Source organism: Rhipicephalus sanguineus, chromosome 7 (genome assembly GCF_013339695.2).
Source record: "Rhipicephalus sanguineus isolate Rsan-2018 chromosome 7, BIME_Rsan_1.4, whole genome shotgun sequence".
Classification (NCBI taxonomy): domain Eukaryota; kingdom Metazoa; phylum Arthropoda; class Arachnida; order Ixodida; family Ixodidae; genus Rhipicephalus; species Rhipicephalus sanguineus.
The window spans coordinates 74,854,693-74,873,578 of NC_051182.1; the positions used below are offsets into that span (position 1 = coordinate 74,854,693).

Sequence of the window (18,886 nt, forward strand, 5' to 3'; positions counted from 1 at the left end):
TGTTCTGCCGCGCATCAGTGTCTAAAATAATTACAAAACAGCGCATAAATCACTGCTACGCGCCCGGATACAATTCTATGTGTACGCCTGCATAAACCAAGGCCGCAAGATATCGCATGTTAAAGCTCGAAATTAGTGTGCCTCGATGCGCCAAGAAATCGCGCATCAAGGCGCCCTACTCCGATTGATAAAGAGCGACAACTTGTGTGGGAAAGAAATTAGTGCCAACTTCACAAGCCCCTCGGTGCTGATTGCGCTGTGTGTGAATATCAGCCTCTCTTGATAGAGATAGACTACGTGCACGCAATTAACGGAGCTGCAGTTCCAGTGCAGAGAAAACCGTCTGTTTGACCAGAGCCGGTGCCGACAGTTTTACCGCTGCCGACAGAAGCCTGCTGCCATAAGCTATCACGCCATTCTGCCTACGTTGTCGCTGGGCCAACACAGCGCCGATTCCGTAACCACTGGCGTCAGTGCGGACTTCGGTTGGCGCTGAAGGGTCGAAGTGGGCCAGAAGGAAGGAAGACAGGGGCGTAGCCAAGGGGGGGGGGTGGGGGGGTTCAAACCCCCCCCCCCGAAATTTTTCAGTTTTGCTTGCGTATATATACACGCACACATACAAACGCACGCACGAACATACATAAAGTATGTTCGTGCGTGAACGGAGAAACCGCTTGCATCGTTCTTTATAAAACTGCGTACCAAGAAGGAATGCAAATTTGCCCATGCTATTTCCTTCTCGCGTCAACCGCGACTATTTTGATGCAAACCTACACGAAATAAGTTGCACGCTGGTCACATTGCTCGCATTTCTTGCAGCAAAAATATGTTTTTTTGTGTGTTAACAGCGAAAGCTGTTATGAGTATATTTCAACGGCCCTTTTTGGCGCCGTAGTTGTCCGCCGCCGCCGCCGGTGTCCGTAACCACTATCGCAAGAAATAGGAAAAAAAACGCCAGGCCTGCGCGGAAAGCGCAGCACAGTCACAGCGAAAGCTAGAAGAGCGGCGTTTCTAGAGCCCGTTATAAACTCTCTTGTGGCTACTAATACAAGTACATTAGCAACGTACCCACTACGCCACAAATCATAATTTTTGGGAGGTTGCGAAGCACCCACCACGACATTACTCGTCATTCTGCGGAGAAGCGAGCTATCATCTGCAAGGCATCATGTGCACTTACTTGATGCGACGGTTGATGACGATGAAGAATTATGCCTGAGCCCTTTGTAATGGGTTAGAAGCTTTAAAAGACCCACTACGTAATTCGCATTGCGTGACGCCCGGTCGTTATTGAACTCTCCCGCCACGCTAGAACATACGTTAAGGTGAGACATAGAGAGAGAGAGCGAATTAACTTCATTGAGACCCTGAGGAAATGGATCATGGGAGTCTTATGGGCTTTCTTGGCAACCAATAGAAGTGCACTTGCGAGGAACCCACTAGGCTATAAATGATCATAATTTTTTGAATTAGGGAAGCAGCCACTATTTCATTTTTCCTCATCCTGCGGAGAATCGTGGTACCAGCTAAACACCTTTAAGGCATTATGTCCACTTTGTTGATGCTGTGGCTGATGACGATAAAGTATTATGGGAGAGCCCTTTGTAATGTGTTGGAAGCAATCAATAACCCACTTGTTGCGCAATTCGCATTGTGTGACGCGTGGTTACAAAATTCGCGTTGTGTGACGCTTGCTTCTTATTTCTTATTTCGAGCGATAGTGGTTACGGACACCGGCGGCGGCGGCGGACAACTCCGGCGCCAAAAACGGCCCTTGTTGTGATCTCATAACAGCTGTCGCTGTAAAAAAAAGGAAATTAGAAAAAATTCCGAAAATGGAACGAGGTTCGAACCTGGGTCCTTTGCGGGGGATCCCAGTGTTCTACCTCAGGGCCATGCCGGTGCTTGAAGGTGCGTTGCAAAAAGACCCTATACAGGCTTCATGTCGTGAAGGAACCACATTAACATATGTAATGTAGTGTGGTAGAAGAGTAAAATAACAACCAGGCGTCACACAAACGCGAATTTTGTAACCGGGCGTCAAACAATGCGAATTGCGCAACGACTGGGTTGTTGAATGCTTCCAACCCATTACAAAGCGATAAATCTTCATCGTCATCAGCTACAGCATCAACAAAGTGCACATAATGCCTTACAGGTGTTTAGCGAGTACCACGGTTCTCCGCAGAATGACAAAAAATTGCATAGTGGCTGCTTCCTTACTTCACAAAAATTATATGATAATTTATAGCGTAGTGGGTTCCTCGCAAGTGCACTTCTATTGGTTGCCAAGGGAGCCCATAAGGCTCTCATGATTTATTTCCTCAGGCTCTCAATAAAGTTAATTCCCTCTCTCTCTCTCGCTCTCCGTTTCTCCTGTTAACGTATGTTATAAAGCGTGGTGGGGCAGTTAAATAACGACCGGGCTTCACACAATATGAATTGCGTAACTAGTGGGTCGTTTAAAGCTTCCAAACCATTACAAACGGCTCAGCCATAACTCTTCATCGTCATCAACTGTCCCATCAACAAAATGCACATAATGCCTTACAGGCGTTATGCTTCCCAACTTCCCAAAAATTATGATTTGTGGCGTAGTGGGTACGTTGCTAACTTGTATTAGTAGCCACAAGCGTGTTAATAACGGGCTCTATAAATGCCGTTCTTCCAGCTTTCCCTGTGACTGTACTGCGCTTTCCGCGCAGGCCTGGCGTTTTTTTTGCCTCGAGCACGCGATTCATGCCCAATAGATGCTTAGTTTGTATTCGACACCAAATGGTACTTCACCTTTTACAAATGCAGCGTTTCTATATGGCTTCCATATCTGTGGCCGTAGCAGACGACGCCGGCTGTGAAGGTGGTGTCTTAAGTCGTTTTCAGGAACGTGTAATTTTTTCGGAGGAATTCATTAGCATTTAGTAGAGTCAGCGACTAATCTGGAGTTGCCATCCTTAGCCTCGCTGCGTAACCAGGGGCGGCTGTATCTTTTCCATAGCATATATGATCACCCTCTTTCACGACACGAACTCCTTTGGGCACCATAATATACAGAGTGTTCAATCAAATGCGTTCGAAATCCTCAACAATTAGGCAACGGCGATATTTCTTCAATGCCTTCACAAGTGCTTCTTCTGTAGCCTCAGGCGTATAATGATGACTAAAAGATCATGTGAGGCAGTAATAAAAAAATAATTATTTATTTAATTGTGGAGTTAGGCGGTTATTACAAATCGGAGAAGTGAAGTCATTGTTGCAAAGTTGCCGTTGATTTTTAAAAAAGTAATAATAATTGCGAAGTAATGAAATTCACCCAAGATCAGCGGCGAAACCGAAATGTGAAAGAGCGCTACTGCCATCTTCTGCTGAAAGGTCCCGAGTGAGTGAGCGTCTTGCACCTCTATAATCGCTGTCTTGAACAGTGACGTCATCCTGGTCGTCTGCTTGTTGCACTCATCGGTGCTTCGGTTTGGGTTTGGCCGTTGAATTTTATTACGCCACAATAATTACTACAGGCCGCCTTTTCTATATCTCAAAGCTGCGATGGGTTCTTCGCATAAAGAACTTCAATTCTCGCTTTTCACATAGCCGCCTAACTCGACTATATATTATAATTAAAAATCTATGTATTTAACTTCCCAAATTATTGTCCCAAGTGATATCTTTAACCATATTAAAATATTTCCATGTACAATGCTGGTCGCTTGTGCTTGTAATTGTACTTGTACTAGTACTTTACAATGCTGGTCACTGCCGCGCGGAAATTGTTATCACCAATAGACGCAACATCAGCGGGAAGAAGGTTGTTACACTGAATTGATTGACGCGGTGGCAAAGGCAAGGAAAATGCTTTCGTTTTACAAACTGGAATGTACAATCCGTTTCAGATGAAACCCAAACAGTGCCAAGCATTCGCAGTGGCATAGCGCGCACCGTCCGGTTATCACCATGAATGGGCGCGCGCATCCCGTTGGGCCACACTGTGCATATATGAGTTCCTGACCATAGTGATAACCGGACGGCACGCACCATACCACTGCGAATGCTTGCCGCTGTTCGGGTTTCGTTTGACGCCGAGAATACATGCTTATAGCGATGGTCATTGTGATGGCAACATATATTGCGGTGATGAAACACACGTGCCATGAAGAACTCTACGTTATTTCATTTTGTAAACAAAGCTCAAGCGGCAAGAATTTCTATCCGCTGTCAAAAACGGAAGGCAGATGCTGGATATCATGGCTGTATTCTAGCAGTGCAACTGTGGTTAGAAAAAATAAAACCAGCCGAGGTATTGTGATGAAGTTCTAGGACATCGACTACATTGACATGCATAGGATCACGCTCTCAAGCAACCTACGTATTGCGTCGCATTCAAGTTTTGCAATGCATTACTTTAACTAACGCACTAACGGGGGAAAAAATTGAGACGTATGCACCTATGTATATGGTTGCCATAGTTAATAATGTTTAAGGCAAACACCTTCGATGTCTGATCAAACGCTAAAGTTGACCGCCTTAGAACACCAGCTTCGACAACGACGGTGATACTCCCCGCCCCACTTTCGGCTAGGTGTTAAAGAAGCGCCTGAGTGGCGTCGCCTGCAGACAAATACATATCCGCACTTGCGTGTAAAACATGCCACCCACCCAACCGCATACGCGGGTGCTTGCCCGTGGTGTGGAGGGCAGCCAACTCTTTCTCACACTACGTGGGAATGTGAATTAAGGCCCCCCAAAATAATTCGCCTCAGATTTGGGCGCAAAAATTCAGGACGCAGCTGTGGGAGGCCTTGCTTGCCAGCGAGGAAAAGGAGGCTCAAGTGGCTCTCCTGGACCAGACGGGGCGGGCTGCTAAGTCCCGCGCAGCAATACAATTTTACATAACATAAAGATTGATTGACTAATCCATGTGCAACAAATTTTGTGAAGTTGCATATTATTGAACCATAGGTGAACATTGAATATCTTCATGTACTCACTTGCACGTGGTTAGGTATATTGTGCCTGCGTTGCACTGACTGTCTCTGTATGTCTGAAAGCTGCTGTAGTTCAACAGCGCTAGACATAAGGCCTGACTCTTTTAGGCTTACTCTTAAAACGAGCAGCACAAATGCATGCAAGGATTATAAATACATGATTATTGCAACTGCGCAAAAAACCGACGGAAACACGAAGGGCGAGAAAAGGACAAACAAGCGCAGACTATCAACTGAAGTTTTATTACAAGAACGAGGCAATATAAAGGGCAGGAAAAAGCGAGAGAGGGCAAAAAAAAGAAGGAGACAAAAGGCACGAGGGACCAAATAAAAAACTTTGGCCACATCAGGTATGGCACACCCGTCATACAAAACCAAGATAGCTTAACTCTTTATCGTGTATGGCGACAGAGGGAACACTGACGCAGGACTCAGAATTCTTGTGAATATGCGCAGCCTCAATTAGTTCTCGCGCTCTTTGGTTCTTATGCCTGAACAACACAGAGGTATCACCAAAGAGCGGAGTGCAGCCGCATTTCTTACAGTGGGCTGCTAGATGAAGACCGGAGTGACCTTTCAGAGAATTAAAATGTTCTCGAAGTCTAACATTAAGGCAGCGGCCTGTTTGTCCCACGTAAACACGTTTGCATGACAAGGGTATGGAATAAACAACACCAGTGATACAGGATACATAATTATTGACATGACTAACATTAATCGGGTCACACAAAACTTGTAAAAAATGCCATTGCACTTTCATGTTTTACCTCTGCACTGAAGAAAACCTGCACGCATTTGGTTGAAAGCAGTTTTTCTGCGCAGGTGAAAAAACTGCAACAGGCAGGCTTTCCACGGGACGTATTATTAAAGGTCTGCGAGAAGTTGATTAAGAAAATAAAGAGAGGTCCTGGTGATGGATGCGACTTGGATGAGAAGGCGGAGCATAAGAAATTTGTTGTTCTGCCATATGTTCATGGTTTTACCCACCGCCTAAAAAAGGTTGCGTCAAGATATGACGTCCAAGTGGTTATATCTGCCAGGAACAAGTTGTCCACTTTATGCGCTAAAGTAGACAAACGAATCGCAAATCAGCAAAATCTTCGGCAAGATACATGTAATGTTAGTCATGTCAATAATTATGTATCCTGTATCACTGGTGTTGTTTATTCCATACCCTTGTCATGCAAACGTGTTTACGTGGGACAAACAGGCCGCTGCCTTAATGTTAGACTTCGAGAACATTTTAATTCTCTGAAAGGTCACTCCGGTCTTCATCTAGCAGCCCACTGTAAGAAATGCGGCTGCACTCCGCTCTTTGGTGATACCTCTGTGTTGTTCAGGCATAAGAACCAAAGAGCGCGAGAACTAATTGAGGCTGCGCATATTCACAAGAATTCTGAGTCCTGCGTCAGTGTTCCCTCTGTCGCCATACACGATAAAGAGTTAAGCTATCTTGGTTTTGTATGACGGGTGTGCCATACCTGATGTGGCCAAAGTTTTTTATTTGGTCCCTCGTGCCTTTTGTCTCCTTCTTTTTTTTGCCCTCTCTCGCTTTTTCCTGCCCTTTATATTGCCTCGTTCTTGTAATAAAACATCAGTTGATAGTCTGCGCTTGTTTGTCCTTTTCTCGCCCTTCGTGTTTCCGTCCGTTTTTTGCGCAGTTGCAATAATCATGGATCATTACCAACTAGCCCAACTTACCACTCTTCTGATTATAAATATGCTATTTCAGAGCTGCCATCTATGTTCATGCATCCTTTCATTACTTCTGAATTAAATGCCTCATCTTTGGTCTTCCGAGTTCTTTCATTCACCTAGTTTACATGTAATGTTCAAAATAATTTATTTCAGAGCTGTGCATCAAAATAATTTTTTTCAGAGCGGTGAATCAAGGTTGTGCACAGTCATGGCAGATTTGGCCACTGGCTGGCATGCGCAAAAATGCCCCGTGCATGTGGGAACGATGCCTTGTTTACAGAAATAGTAAAATACTAAAATTGTCTGCGAAGTTCGATTGCGTAGTAGGAAATTAACGGTTTTCATTGAGAAACCCTTACACAAAACGTTTTGCTCCATACAGTCTTAAGCCATTCAGAGGAGCAATATTCCTTTGCACGACCGTGTAAAATAGCAGTACTTCTTAGAAGCACCGAAGCGTTCTGCGACAACGTGCCTGTTACCTGCATGCACGCGCACGTATTGCTACGAGAAGAAACCTTTTCGACAGTACGACCATGAAAGCAAAGGCGAGCAGCTAACGGCGAAACACGACCACGTCATGTGCGATCACATAACGCGCATATGTGCGAGAAATCTCCAGTGAAATGGCCGCGAAGGCTTACGGCATTGCACTCACGATGTTCAAAATGACAACCTTCATGCTTTCGAGAGTGCATTATGTTAGCTCTGCGCGCTAACCAAAAAACCTTTCACCGGCATGTATCACGGCCGCCGACCAGCAAGTGAGAATCAAAATGGCGTCCCGCCAAATTTAGCGGCGACTAAAGATGACAACTAGGTTGCCTGCAAAATCTGGCGGCTACTAGCGGCCGCACTTTTGTAGATGTCTCCACCTTAAAACCGGGCGGGAGACGTTTGTGTATGAAGGCTCCCTAGTAGCGGCAGGGTAACAGCGACACCAAGGTGGTGCGAATGGAGATGGAAACAGCTGCATTGCGAAGGCCGGGAGATGGAACTCCCGCGTGCCTCTCTAGTCAGACCGGGGTGACGATACCTCAGGAGGAAGCGGAAGGCATTGCCGCGTTGACGGCTCCAGTACGCGCACTGCCTCTCGCGTTCCCGAGTATTGTCTGGTATATGCAAATTAACAGACGTAGGTTATCCTATTACTGGGGAGCGCACAACTTGGCGTTCCTCTCGTCAAACGACGACGCTTTGAAAGTGTGCGTATTGAGTGTAAGCGTTCATTAGGTGCTCGTTGATGACATGTTTGCGCAGCATTCACCATATGTTGTGCCCAGGTGTATGCCTACTTCAGCATGTAGATAGGTAATCACCATGGACGTTAGTCGTCGGGATCAAACCACGTCAAACGGTTCTATAGCTGCCATATATCTATCGACATTATGCAAGCTCTGCCTTCGGGCGTTCTCAGGGACGCGGGCGGCACCTGATCGCCTGCCAAAATGTGATATTCTAACGATGGCTTTCCGAACAACCACGTACACACTCTCGAATATGATGCAATTTATGTTTCGCTTTTCTGCCATGTCTTCTTGGGGAGAGGGGGGTCGCACTGAGAGCCAAATAATGCTTTCGAATTACTATAAAAAGACTATTACAGTACTATTTGCCACATCATTGTAGTACTATCATGTTCCGTGGAACTTCGTAGACGATTCCGGGAGACTCATTAGGGCGAAAGCCTTAGATGCCTCAGAGCTGCTCCGGAGGTATCAACAAGAGTGATGCAAGAAATCTTCGCGTGATAGTGTCACCATATGGCCTCATCATGACGTCACAGTTTTCAAAAGTATAGCATGTCACTATGACACCACATGCTGACATCATCACAGTCAATCGGCGCTTGACAAAGGTGGGCCGATCACTCAGGCAATGGTGGTGCGGCGTCGCGCCGCTACGAAAGCTTTCTGCCCCAAATATGGTTCTCCGCGGCCTCCAGGATCACAGGCCCGTCACCTGGTTTTGCACCGAGTCCGAGGTCGGCCCGCCTTTGGCAAAGCTACGATGTTATATAATAACGGCATTCTGTGACAATAGGTCTCTTCGATTTGGATTGCACTGCCTGCACTAGTTCTAGAAAGTGCCGTGGCGGTGCGAAGCGGTGCTGTGAGCGCGCAGCGCTGGTTCAGCAAGTGCCGGTGCAGCCGCGACACCGGCACGCCATCCAGGAACCACCACGCGGCTGCTACCACCAAAACGAAGATGCAAGTGCAGGCCGCGTTGGTCGAACAGCCGACGCGGCGTGTATCGCCGGTGTTGTTTACTAAAACACTGCGGCGGCGGCAGTCTTCGTAGCTGCCGTACGGAGCTGCTTGGCTCTGCAGCGACGACGATTCCGACAACGGCGACCCTCAGAGTGACTCCGAGGAGGAGTGACGATGTATGTGTGTAGGTCGCCTGCATGTTGGTACGTGAAGATGTAACTCCTGTTCCCGGGTATGAGAACGTCGTCGGCAGGTTCCATGAGTGTGATTGTAAGATACTGTTCAGACTATCTAGAGAGACGTTTTTTTCGTTCAGCGGAAAATCTCGCTGATTTCAAGCTTCAATGAAAGGGCGTGCGAGGCCATACAACAAGAAAAAAGAACAAAAATACCTGGAGTCCTTTGAACGACGCTAAGACGACTTGACGCGAAAGTCCGGTTATCTAGGAAAGTGTATGCTCGCAAGTTTGTGTTCTAAGGGTTTTACTTACGTCGCCACTTTTCTTCACGCCAAACTAGAGAACGAATGTGACAATTCTTGTAAACCATTAAGACGCATGTATACGCAGGCTCGCATGATCAATACCTTTTTGAACTCAGAAGTTTTTCTAGAAGACTTCCTATCGCCTCGGCTTCACGATTTCGCAAAGGCGAACTGAGAGCGCAGCTCGCGAGTCGCGCCTTATTTTCATTACTTTTTTTGTACCATTCGTATTGCCGTCAACTACGCTGAATTTTTCTGCTCACGAGACACGTAAAGAGATCCGCCTTAATTGCTGCCGAAAAGACGTGGCTAAAATTACCCGTCGGAGTCAGCAGTTTAACTTGCGTTTGCACGCCCTGAAGAACAACACGAAGCGTCGTCCGCTCTAAGCTTGGGAGGAGGAAGGAGCGCACGCCATGCTGCACTTCTTTGCACCTCGTCTTGAGCAAGTGCAGGCCAGCAGAGAACTCGCGCAGAACTACGCTTGCACCTTGACAAAACGAGGGAACTGGTGCAGAGGGCAAGCGCAGCACCAGCAAAACGAGGACGGTGCTGCACCCGTTGAACTGGTGCCGCCGGTGCAGCCAAATCGAAGAGACCATATGCGTCACCTGATGCCTGAAATGTTGTTAATCTGTTGCGTCATCACGTGATGATTACTTCCTATTTCATGGAATGCACGTGTTGTCCCCGATGCCCGGTACGCCAACGGTCAATTTTCGCGTTTGACGAGGCATAAACCCTTTTCACTTAAGCGAAATTTCGCGTTCGAGCCGCTACCCTTTCAGTTATTAATGAGTCGGCTATCCCTCACCATTTGTACACCTGTGTAGTAAAAGAAGCTGACGACTGCCATCATTCACACCCACGAACTGTCGATGGTGCCAGGTATACAACGGCGCACTTAGCCTATGTCAACCTGAAGAGCCACCGTGCTCGATCTCGTTGTGGGGCAGAATTCTGCTGTCTTTCCAAATAACATTACTCATAGCATACACTGGAAACAGTTACATAAAAAAAGTAGTCAAGTTTCCATTTCATCGTTTAATCAAACTACCGCAATGGCCACAATAATAATGCTAAAAATGCGTGGACTAGTGCCGTTCAAACGTCTTCTACGAATTCTTCACCGAGCAAGCGCCGCAAGTTCCACCAAGACGAGCACTCTCAAGGAACTATCTATATGCTGTTATTCATAGCAATGAATGAATGAATGAATGAATGAATGAATGAATGAATGAATGAATGCAAAGCAGTTATAATGTATACACGTGCGGTGGCCGAAAAATGTGTTATATGCTCCCAAGCGTTGGCGTGCGCACGGGGGGCTGGGGAGAGGGGCGGTCGGGGCGGTCACCCTTTCCCCCTTGTTTATCGAACGGCGGCCGCGACTTCTCCCGATAATTTTACTCTCTAGGACAATTCACGTCATTTTTAATGTGCAGGGTTACGGCCACGCATGTTTTTATGATAATGGCGGCCGACGACCCGTGATCTTGCCTTCAAACTGTTCACTTCTCACATTTACCCCAGAAAAGCCGAGGATCGATACCAGACCGTTATGAGAAGCACGTCATTGCTTGATTTTGATTTTAGGGGCGAAGCTCCTTAAGGCGGCACCCGTTCGTCCCTCGTCGTGCTCGTAGTAGTGAGTAACAAGTCTTACCCTTTGACCTCCAAGGTGGTGCCGGTGGGAGATTTCTCCTGTGCGTTGTTGAACAATAAAAAATTCGCAGCGTGCGCGTTAACTAAAAGCCGAATTCTTCTGTCTCTGTAGAAGTGTAAGTGTTAGCTAAAAGCCGACTTCTTCTGTCTCTCATTCCCATTAGCAGCCATTGTTTACCTCCAAGGTAGTGCCTGGTGAGATTTCTCCTGTGCGTGATTAAACAATAAAAATTTTGTTCAAAACGCCGTTGATTGATGAAATAAACCAACGAAAGACGCCAGATGTTTTGTAAAAACAAAACGAAAGAACGCCAGATGTTTCTAAAGCAAAACGAAAAAGACGCCAGCTGCTTAACGAAAGACGCAAGGTGTTTTCTAAAGCAATGGTTTTCTAAACAATGAAAATTCACAGCGTACATGTAAAATTAAAGTGAGCTGCAAGTCGTCATAACTCATCGAACCTTTAGTATAAACGCGCCCGATCTCACGTCGGTGATGATGCACTGGGCAGAATTCACGGAAGATTCACGGTTTACCGATGAACCTCCGCAGCTTCGCCCACTCATCATCATTCACTCCGTGGATATGCTGTGATTTTATGGTCCCTGTCCTGGACAGCCCTAAGTGCAAATAAATGATATCGCGTATTTTTTTTTGCAACCATCGGGCAGCTTGTATGCTTTAGTACTCAACTAACCAAAGGGTGGGTGTGTGGGGTGGGGGGGGGGGGGCGAAGCGGTGAGACTAGGCCTCTCGTAATGTAGAACACTGCGCACGCGTATGCTCCCAAATGAGTCGTGACGGGGGAGGCCAAGCCTAAAATATGCTACGCCGCAATGCGCTTCGGAAACCGCATGTCCATAAGTGCTGTGCCGTGGCTATTGTCTTCGAGGACATATCATGGCGCCATCTGCCACAATGTCTCCGTGACGTAAAAATCAACATCACGTGACACCGGCTGCTACGTTTTCAACATTTCCTATGGTTCAGTTCGCTCATGTACGGTCGTATTCGTGTTGCGAGTTCCAAACGATGTGTTTGTGTGCCTTAGCTGTAAAACAACCTGATGTGCATGTCTGATTGTTTTCTGTGAACCAAAGGGCGGCATCGCCGCGTCGTCCACTCTTCTTAGTGCTTGCGCTCGTGGCACTGTCGACGACAGAAGTGAAGAGGCCTCTCGAGTAAAAGGTGCCCTATCATGAGATTTACTCATTCAGCTATAACTGGAAGTACTCACATATCTGTAGACATACACCTCGAAAACTAAAGGAGTGCCCGAAACAGACTTTGAGGGAGTTTTCGCTTGTCCCACATGGCACTTCTTTTTCCAGGGTGAAAGAACTCTCTCTAGACAGTGTTACCCAATGCCTCCTCATGGAGTACAGTCCTACTTCTGCAGTAGAGTAAAGACACTCCTCCGCGGGAGTAAAATTATCGTATTAAAACAGTTTTCGTTTAAAATAATCGACCGCAAAAAAACGGCACTTCCCATGCGCTTACATCCATGTATTCACACAAACAAAACGCTGAGAGCGCTCGCGACTAAAATACGTACATTGAACCAGATCCTTACCATTCTATTACGCAGATATGTGTACAAAGGTGTGGTTTTTGGGAGCGCTGGGAATGTTCCAGTACACTGTTAGTGGAATGCTCTCTAGAATACACGCCAATAGGCAGGCAATCCGTCCAAATTACGGCCGCTCCAAATCAATGCATCATGCGGCTCTGTAGGCGGCGACCAGAAAAGATACAAAAATAGCCTCGGCATAGGTTATTTAGGATTTTATGCCAAACTTTTACGATTTTAGGTCCAAATTTATTTACATGCAAATAGCACATCAACATACAAATTGCACAAGACACAGCAATTGAACTCATGACCCCAAGTGCCCGCAGCAGGCACTATAACTATACCACGCTAAGAGCCACCGCATGCTAAATTAGGTTGTCACAGGCTTATATCTTCACACAGTGGTTTGCAAAGAGTCTGTGGAGCTTGCAAATTCTGTTGTATCATCGGTGTGTGTTTCCGCATACACTACGTCAGTAAATAGTTTGCCCCGCGTCATTAACTCACAAACACAACCGTAGACACCTTCGCATCCGACTTGGCTTTCTCGTGCGTCGCGCCGCTAGAAAAATGATAGACGTGTGTGCTTTTGAGTTCTCCACAGTACATTGCGGATGTTCCGCTGTCCGAAAATTTACAGATATCAGCATGACAACTGTCTTCAGGTGGCGAAACTTACGTATTTGTTTTCTATGAGCGTCTGCTACTAAATAATATTGGTTATTTTTACCGCGAGCTGCATGTGTCTGCATTGGCAGCAGCACGTTCTCAGGTGTGCGAAGACAGTCTGCTTCTGCATGTTAACGCTATGTACGTAGATGTCAGAAGTACAGGGGTATTTTAAAGTGCATCTACAGAAACATGTGAATTTATTGTGCGTGTACGTACTGTCGCGAGCTGCACGCAGAGGCAGCGGTGCCATCTGTCCACTTAGTCATTTCCTCAATAAGAACATATGTGCACTAAGTACGACGCACAGTGCTTGTAAATTAGTCATAGTCAGTATTTCTTGCTTTTATACTCGTCGACCAGCTACTCTCTGTCAGAATAGCCAATACTCTTCAGTATCACGCCGTCGTTAAAGACAATGCCGAAGACGTGTATCTAGATGAAACGCAATGCCCAATAAATAGCGAGTGAGCTGCCCTAGTTCCTAGAAACAGGAATTAGGGCACCTTGGCACTGTTGGTGCCAAACATGAAGAAACGGCGGGGCTGGGCGACCTTACTTAGCCTACCAGCCAAGTCTAAGTTAAAGGAGTACTGACACGATTTTGAGACATCGCAAAAGGGACATTTTTCGTTTCCTTGGTATACAGTGCCAACGTTCTCCGCGCACCTGAGTCGAAGAACACGTATCAAATATCTGAATTTGACTTTGATCTTTTCGTGGCTGAGCATCTGCAAGCCAGCCCCACAGCAATGGACATTATCCTGACGAGTCAACACAGTTCCACCGAGTTTGTTAGCTCTGCGTCCTGCATGCAGCCTAAATCACAGAAATCACTGTCAGGTTCCTGGACGACAATTCACTCATCGTTGTTTACGTGCACTACGAGCAGATGACGGATTTGCCGCTAGTACGTCGCGAGTTTCTGTATCCCCATGACGTCACACTGCTATGAAACCTCACTGAGAAGCCACCCCCTCGATATAGAAACCGAAAGTGTCTTTATAAGGTAGCGGTGATTAAAATATATTCGATGCATTCCCAGGTACCACAATACTCGTTTTAGGTTTCTCGATTTTTATTTTTATTTAGAGCAACAATCTGAAATCTTTTAAAATTGGTGTCAGTACTCCTTTAAAGATAGCCATATCAACATATAGAGAGTCAGTGAAGCTAAGGAAAGCCAAGTTCAGCCTCTCTCTCTATTTCGTTCTGTCTTTGTATCTGTTTTTTTCTCTCCATCTTCTTCTATTTCTTTCTATCTCTTTCCATCTGTCTGTTTCTCCCTCGTTCTTTCCGTATTTCTTTCTATTTTTCTGTTTTTTTGTTTCTCTCGCCCATAGCAACTCAATGATATGGTTCCCTAAATACTTCTACTACCGTGCCTAGATAGCCGATTGATTACGTAGGTCGCCTTTGAACCATGGGTACGCGGTTTCGAATCCGACCTCGCAAGAAATGTTGACTCGTTTTATTGATTTCTATTCTACCTCGCAACTTCGCCGAGCACATTTTTCTTTTAACGCTCACCTCGCTGCTCCTTCCCGGCTGCTTGTCTCAGCGCTCATCGTTTTGAACTACGGGTAAACATCGCTACAAAGGGAGTAAGAAGGAACAGGACCAACCGCAGACTGAGAACGACGAATTTCTTTTTATTTCGCCGCAGCAGAATATCTACGTTCGGAAAAAGAATAAAATGAAAAAAAAAAGATATGATGACACCCCGCCACGGTGGTCTAGTGGTTATGGCGCTCGACTGCTGACCCGAAGGTCGCGGGATCGAGTCCCGGCCGCGGCGGCTGCATTTTCGATGGAGGCGAAAATGTTGGAGGCCCGTGTACTTAGATTTAGGTGCACGTTAAAGAACCCCAGGTGGTCGAAATTTCCGGAGCCCTCCACTACGGCGTCTCTCGTAATCATATCGTGGTTTTGGGACGTTAAACACGAGATATTATTATTATAAAGATATGATCCGCTTACTAGTACATGCGCGAAGATTACATTCAATGGTCTACATAATCATGCTCTTTCTTGAGCAGGTCTATAGAAGCCATGCTAACAGATGATTCATTGCGCGTGTGAATCACGTGGGCCTCATAGATTTCTCTGGATTTGTCTATGACATACCACTATCTTGTGCAAAATCATACACTGGGCAAATGGGCCGTTGCCTAAACTATCGGTTGCGAGAGCATGCATGCACACTGAAAAAGAGACGGGCAGCAGTCTTGATTTACATTGCTGAATATGTGGGTGCAAGCTGACCAGCGATGTCAGTTACTGACATCGCTGACCAGCGATGTCAGTAACTGTGATTTTGAACGCAGGCATACCGCATACTTTTTTTATTGCCGTTAGTTCCAGTCCTTTTAAGGAAAGCCACGGAAGCTGCGTAAAGAGAGTGTCATTTCTGCAACAGCGCGGACACTTCTTCCTGCACAATGTGATTGCATAGGTCAAGAATTTGTAATTGAATCATAGCAATTCTGATAACGAAATGTTCCTGTTTTACATGTTTATATTATCGCAGAAAGGCTTTCGTTTTAGTCTTTTAAATAAAACGCCAGGCCTGAGCGGAAAGCGCAGCACAGTCGCGGCGAAAGCTGGAACAGCGGCATTTCTAGAGCCCGTTATAAACTCTGTTGTGGCTACTAATACAAGTAAATTCGCAACGTACCCACTACGCCACAAATCATAATTTTCGGGAAGTTGGGAAGCACCCACAACGACATTATTCGTTAATCTGCGGAGAAGCGAGGTACCATCTCTAAGGCATTATGTTCATTTTGTTGATGCGACGGTTGATGACGATGAAGAATTATGGCTGAGCCTTTTGTAATCGGTTGGAAGCATTAAACGATACACTAGGTGTGTAATTCATATTGTGTCACGCCCGGTCGTTATTTAACTGTCCCACCACGCTTTATAACATACGTTAACCGGAGAAACGGAGAGCGAGAGACAGAGAGAGAGGGAATTAACTTTATTGAGACCCTGAGGAAATGGATCATGCGAGCCTTATGGGCTTCCTTGGCAACCAATAGAAGTGCACTTGTGAGGAACCCACTACGCTATAAATCATAATTTTTGTGAAGTAGGGAAGGAGTTGCTATGTAATTTTTCGTCATTCTGCGGAGAACCGTGGTACTCGCTAAACACCTGTAAGGCAGTATGTGCACTTTGTTGATGCTGTGGCTGATGACGATCAAGAATTATCGGAGAGGCCTTTGTAATGGGTTAGAAGCATTTAACAACCCACTCGTTGCGCAATTCGCATTGTGCGACGCCCACTTACAGAATTCGCATTTGTGTGACGTCTGGTTGTTATTTTACTCTTCTACCACACTACATTACATATGTTAATGTCGTTCCTTCGCGACATGAAGCCTGTATAGGGTCCTTTTGCAACGCAGATCCAAGCACAGGTATGGATCACAGGTAGAACACTGGGCTCCCACGCAGAGGGCCCAGGTCCGAACCTCGTTCCATCCTGGAAATTTTTTTCATTTCCTTTTTTTCGTGCGATAGCGGTTACGGACACCGGCGGCGGTGGCGGCGGCGGACAACTACGGCGCCAAAAACGGCCGTTGAAATGATCTCATAACAGCTTACGCTGTAAGAAACGTTTTCACACGCCCATGGCTACCTTTGGTTGCTTTCGCTGCCCTTGGTTCAAGTTGGCTACTTGTTGGCTAGATTTTTTTTCAATTTTCTTGTTACTTTTTGTTTTTTCGACCTGGAAACCCTGTACTTCATTTTTACGATTATCTGTGTCACGGCGATTGGTGCGAGAATGCGGCGCTGCTTCCTGCATTTTCTTTTACTGCGAAGATGGCTAGGCGAAACGAAAATCTGTCTGTCCTCATTTTGCTAGAAACTTCTCCATTGGCTGTGCCGTCAGTGACGTCGCTCTTTACGGAGCACCTAAGCGCGCGCGATTGACTGTGCCGTCAGTGACGTCGTTCATTCTGTCGCAGCCGTGCCGCCGAGCTCCCGCGCGGCGCTTTCAAATTACACGTTCAACATGGGTAGGCTACGGACACAGATTGTACAAACTCCCGAATAGCAGACAACTTTCGAAGAACAGCGCCGACAGCAGAACAGTGAGAGAACTCGTGTTCGCTGTGCCTATGCTACAGTCCGTGCACAAGTACAGACCAGGGTGGCCAAGCGCAAGCAGCAACTGCGCACCGAGGACCCGGCACCTTGCGAAGCCATTCTAAATCGCCAAGGGGAACGCAAGCGCCACTGCGGGGCGGATGCCGCTAACCACGACGCCGAGCCACGGCCGGACTGGAAAGTCGGGCGAGATTTCCGTCTCACGGCCTTCGCTGTCGAGTTGAAAGCTATGGCGACGTATCTCCGCGCTTAGCGCCACTGCTCACCGCGAGGGGCGCAGAGACTTTGCCCTAGTAACTAGCCGTTGTTATAGGCGTTCTTGCTTGCTGTTTGCCGAGAACATGGAGGGGAAAAAACGCGAGCACACGCTCGCCTTTAGATTGCCATGAACCGCAGTCGCGAACGCAACGACTAGGGAGCCTACATGAACGACCGTTCTCTCGAGCAACGGCAGCGTCGCAGCGGCCGCACGGGGGTGCGGCGGGAGGGGGAAACAGACGCATTGCGAGGGCCGTAAGACGGAACACTCGTGCGCCATTCCGTCCGGCCGTGGCCGAGCTAACTCGAGAAATCGAATGCAAGCGACGACGGCGAGCCGAAGAGGCACCGGTGCGGGCGAAGCAGCGTCAACGTGGCAATGGCGGGAACGCGTTCGCCAAGGGATTATCCCATTGATAAATACCGAGGCTGCACGTTTCAGCTTCGCTGGCTAACCATCTGTACCAATCATATTCTCGGCGCAATAGTTATTCTTTTGATATTCTGATATGGTAATGGGCTCTAAATGTACTAAGACCAGAAAATCGATTTCCTCTTTAATGTCCCTTAAACATGGGAGAAGGTCACTGTAATGAAATGATACAGTAGCGAATTGCTGCACGTTCTATATACACAGATAACAAATTCAGGAAGATTGCAAAAGGTACGGTATGCTATTCTCTCTTGTACTGGGATAATAGAAAAAGATGGTTGGTTGATCCCTCTGTCATAGGAATCGGTATAACACGAAAGTGAAACGTCTCGTCACAGAAGTAGTTTATTGTTTATAGTGCATTGGTATATGAGAGCTTGTACAATGTCTACTGTTGTTTGTACTCACTTTGACGCCTAGTGGCATATCTCCGTACGGACGACAAACGCCCATGATCATGATTTAACCCTAGCGGTAGCTGAACAAAGATTGCATCAACAAGTACATAATAAACACTGATACTCGATATGCAATCCTTCAAAGCGTCGTGAAATGCGAAGAGAAACACTACGCGCGTCGTGTCTTCCCTAGCGTGGCCGTTACTTCTCACAGCGCGAGCAGGGAACGCGCTGCGACAGCCAGGCGAGCGTCGGAGAGCTATTTGTCGATATGAATGGATGCTATGAGTGAGGCTTGCGCTAAAACCACCACCTCTCTGTGTGTTGCAGCGTTGATGAAATTAAACTTGTATTGGAAACGCGGCGAATGGGACGCTCGTTGCAACGGCGCGTTTTTGTTGTT

The 18,886-nt window shown here is 46.7% G+C and overlaps 1 protein-coding gene across 1 annotated transcript in view; it reads left to right on the forward strand.

Annotated features, from left to right (window-relative positions):
* Positions 1-17,647, forward strand: part of LOC119398771 (zinc finger protein 771-like) — a 51,587-nt gene extending 33,940 nt beyond the window's left edge. Inside the window, exon 6 of the mRNA XM_037665589.1 lies at positions 17,415-17,647. Within this exon, the coding sequence (XP_037521517.1) occupies positions 17,415-17,647 (233 nt within the window). The remainder of the gene's footprint in view (positions 1-17,414) is intronic.
* Positions 17,648-18,886: the final 1,239 nt, after the last annotated feature.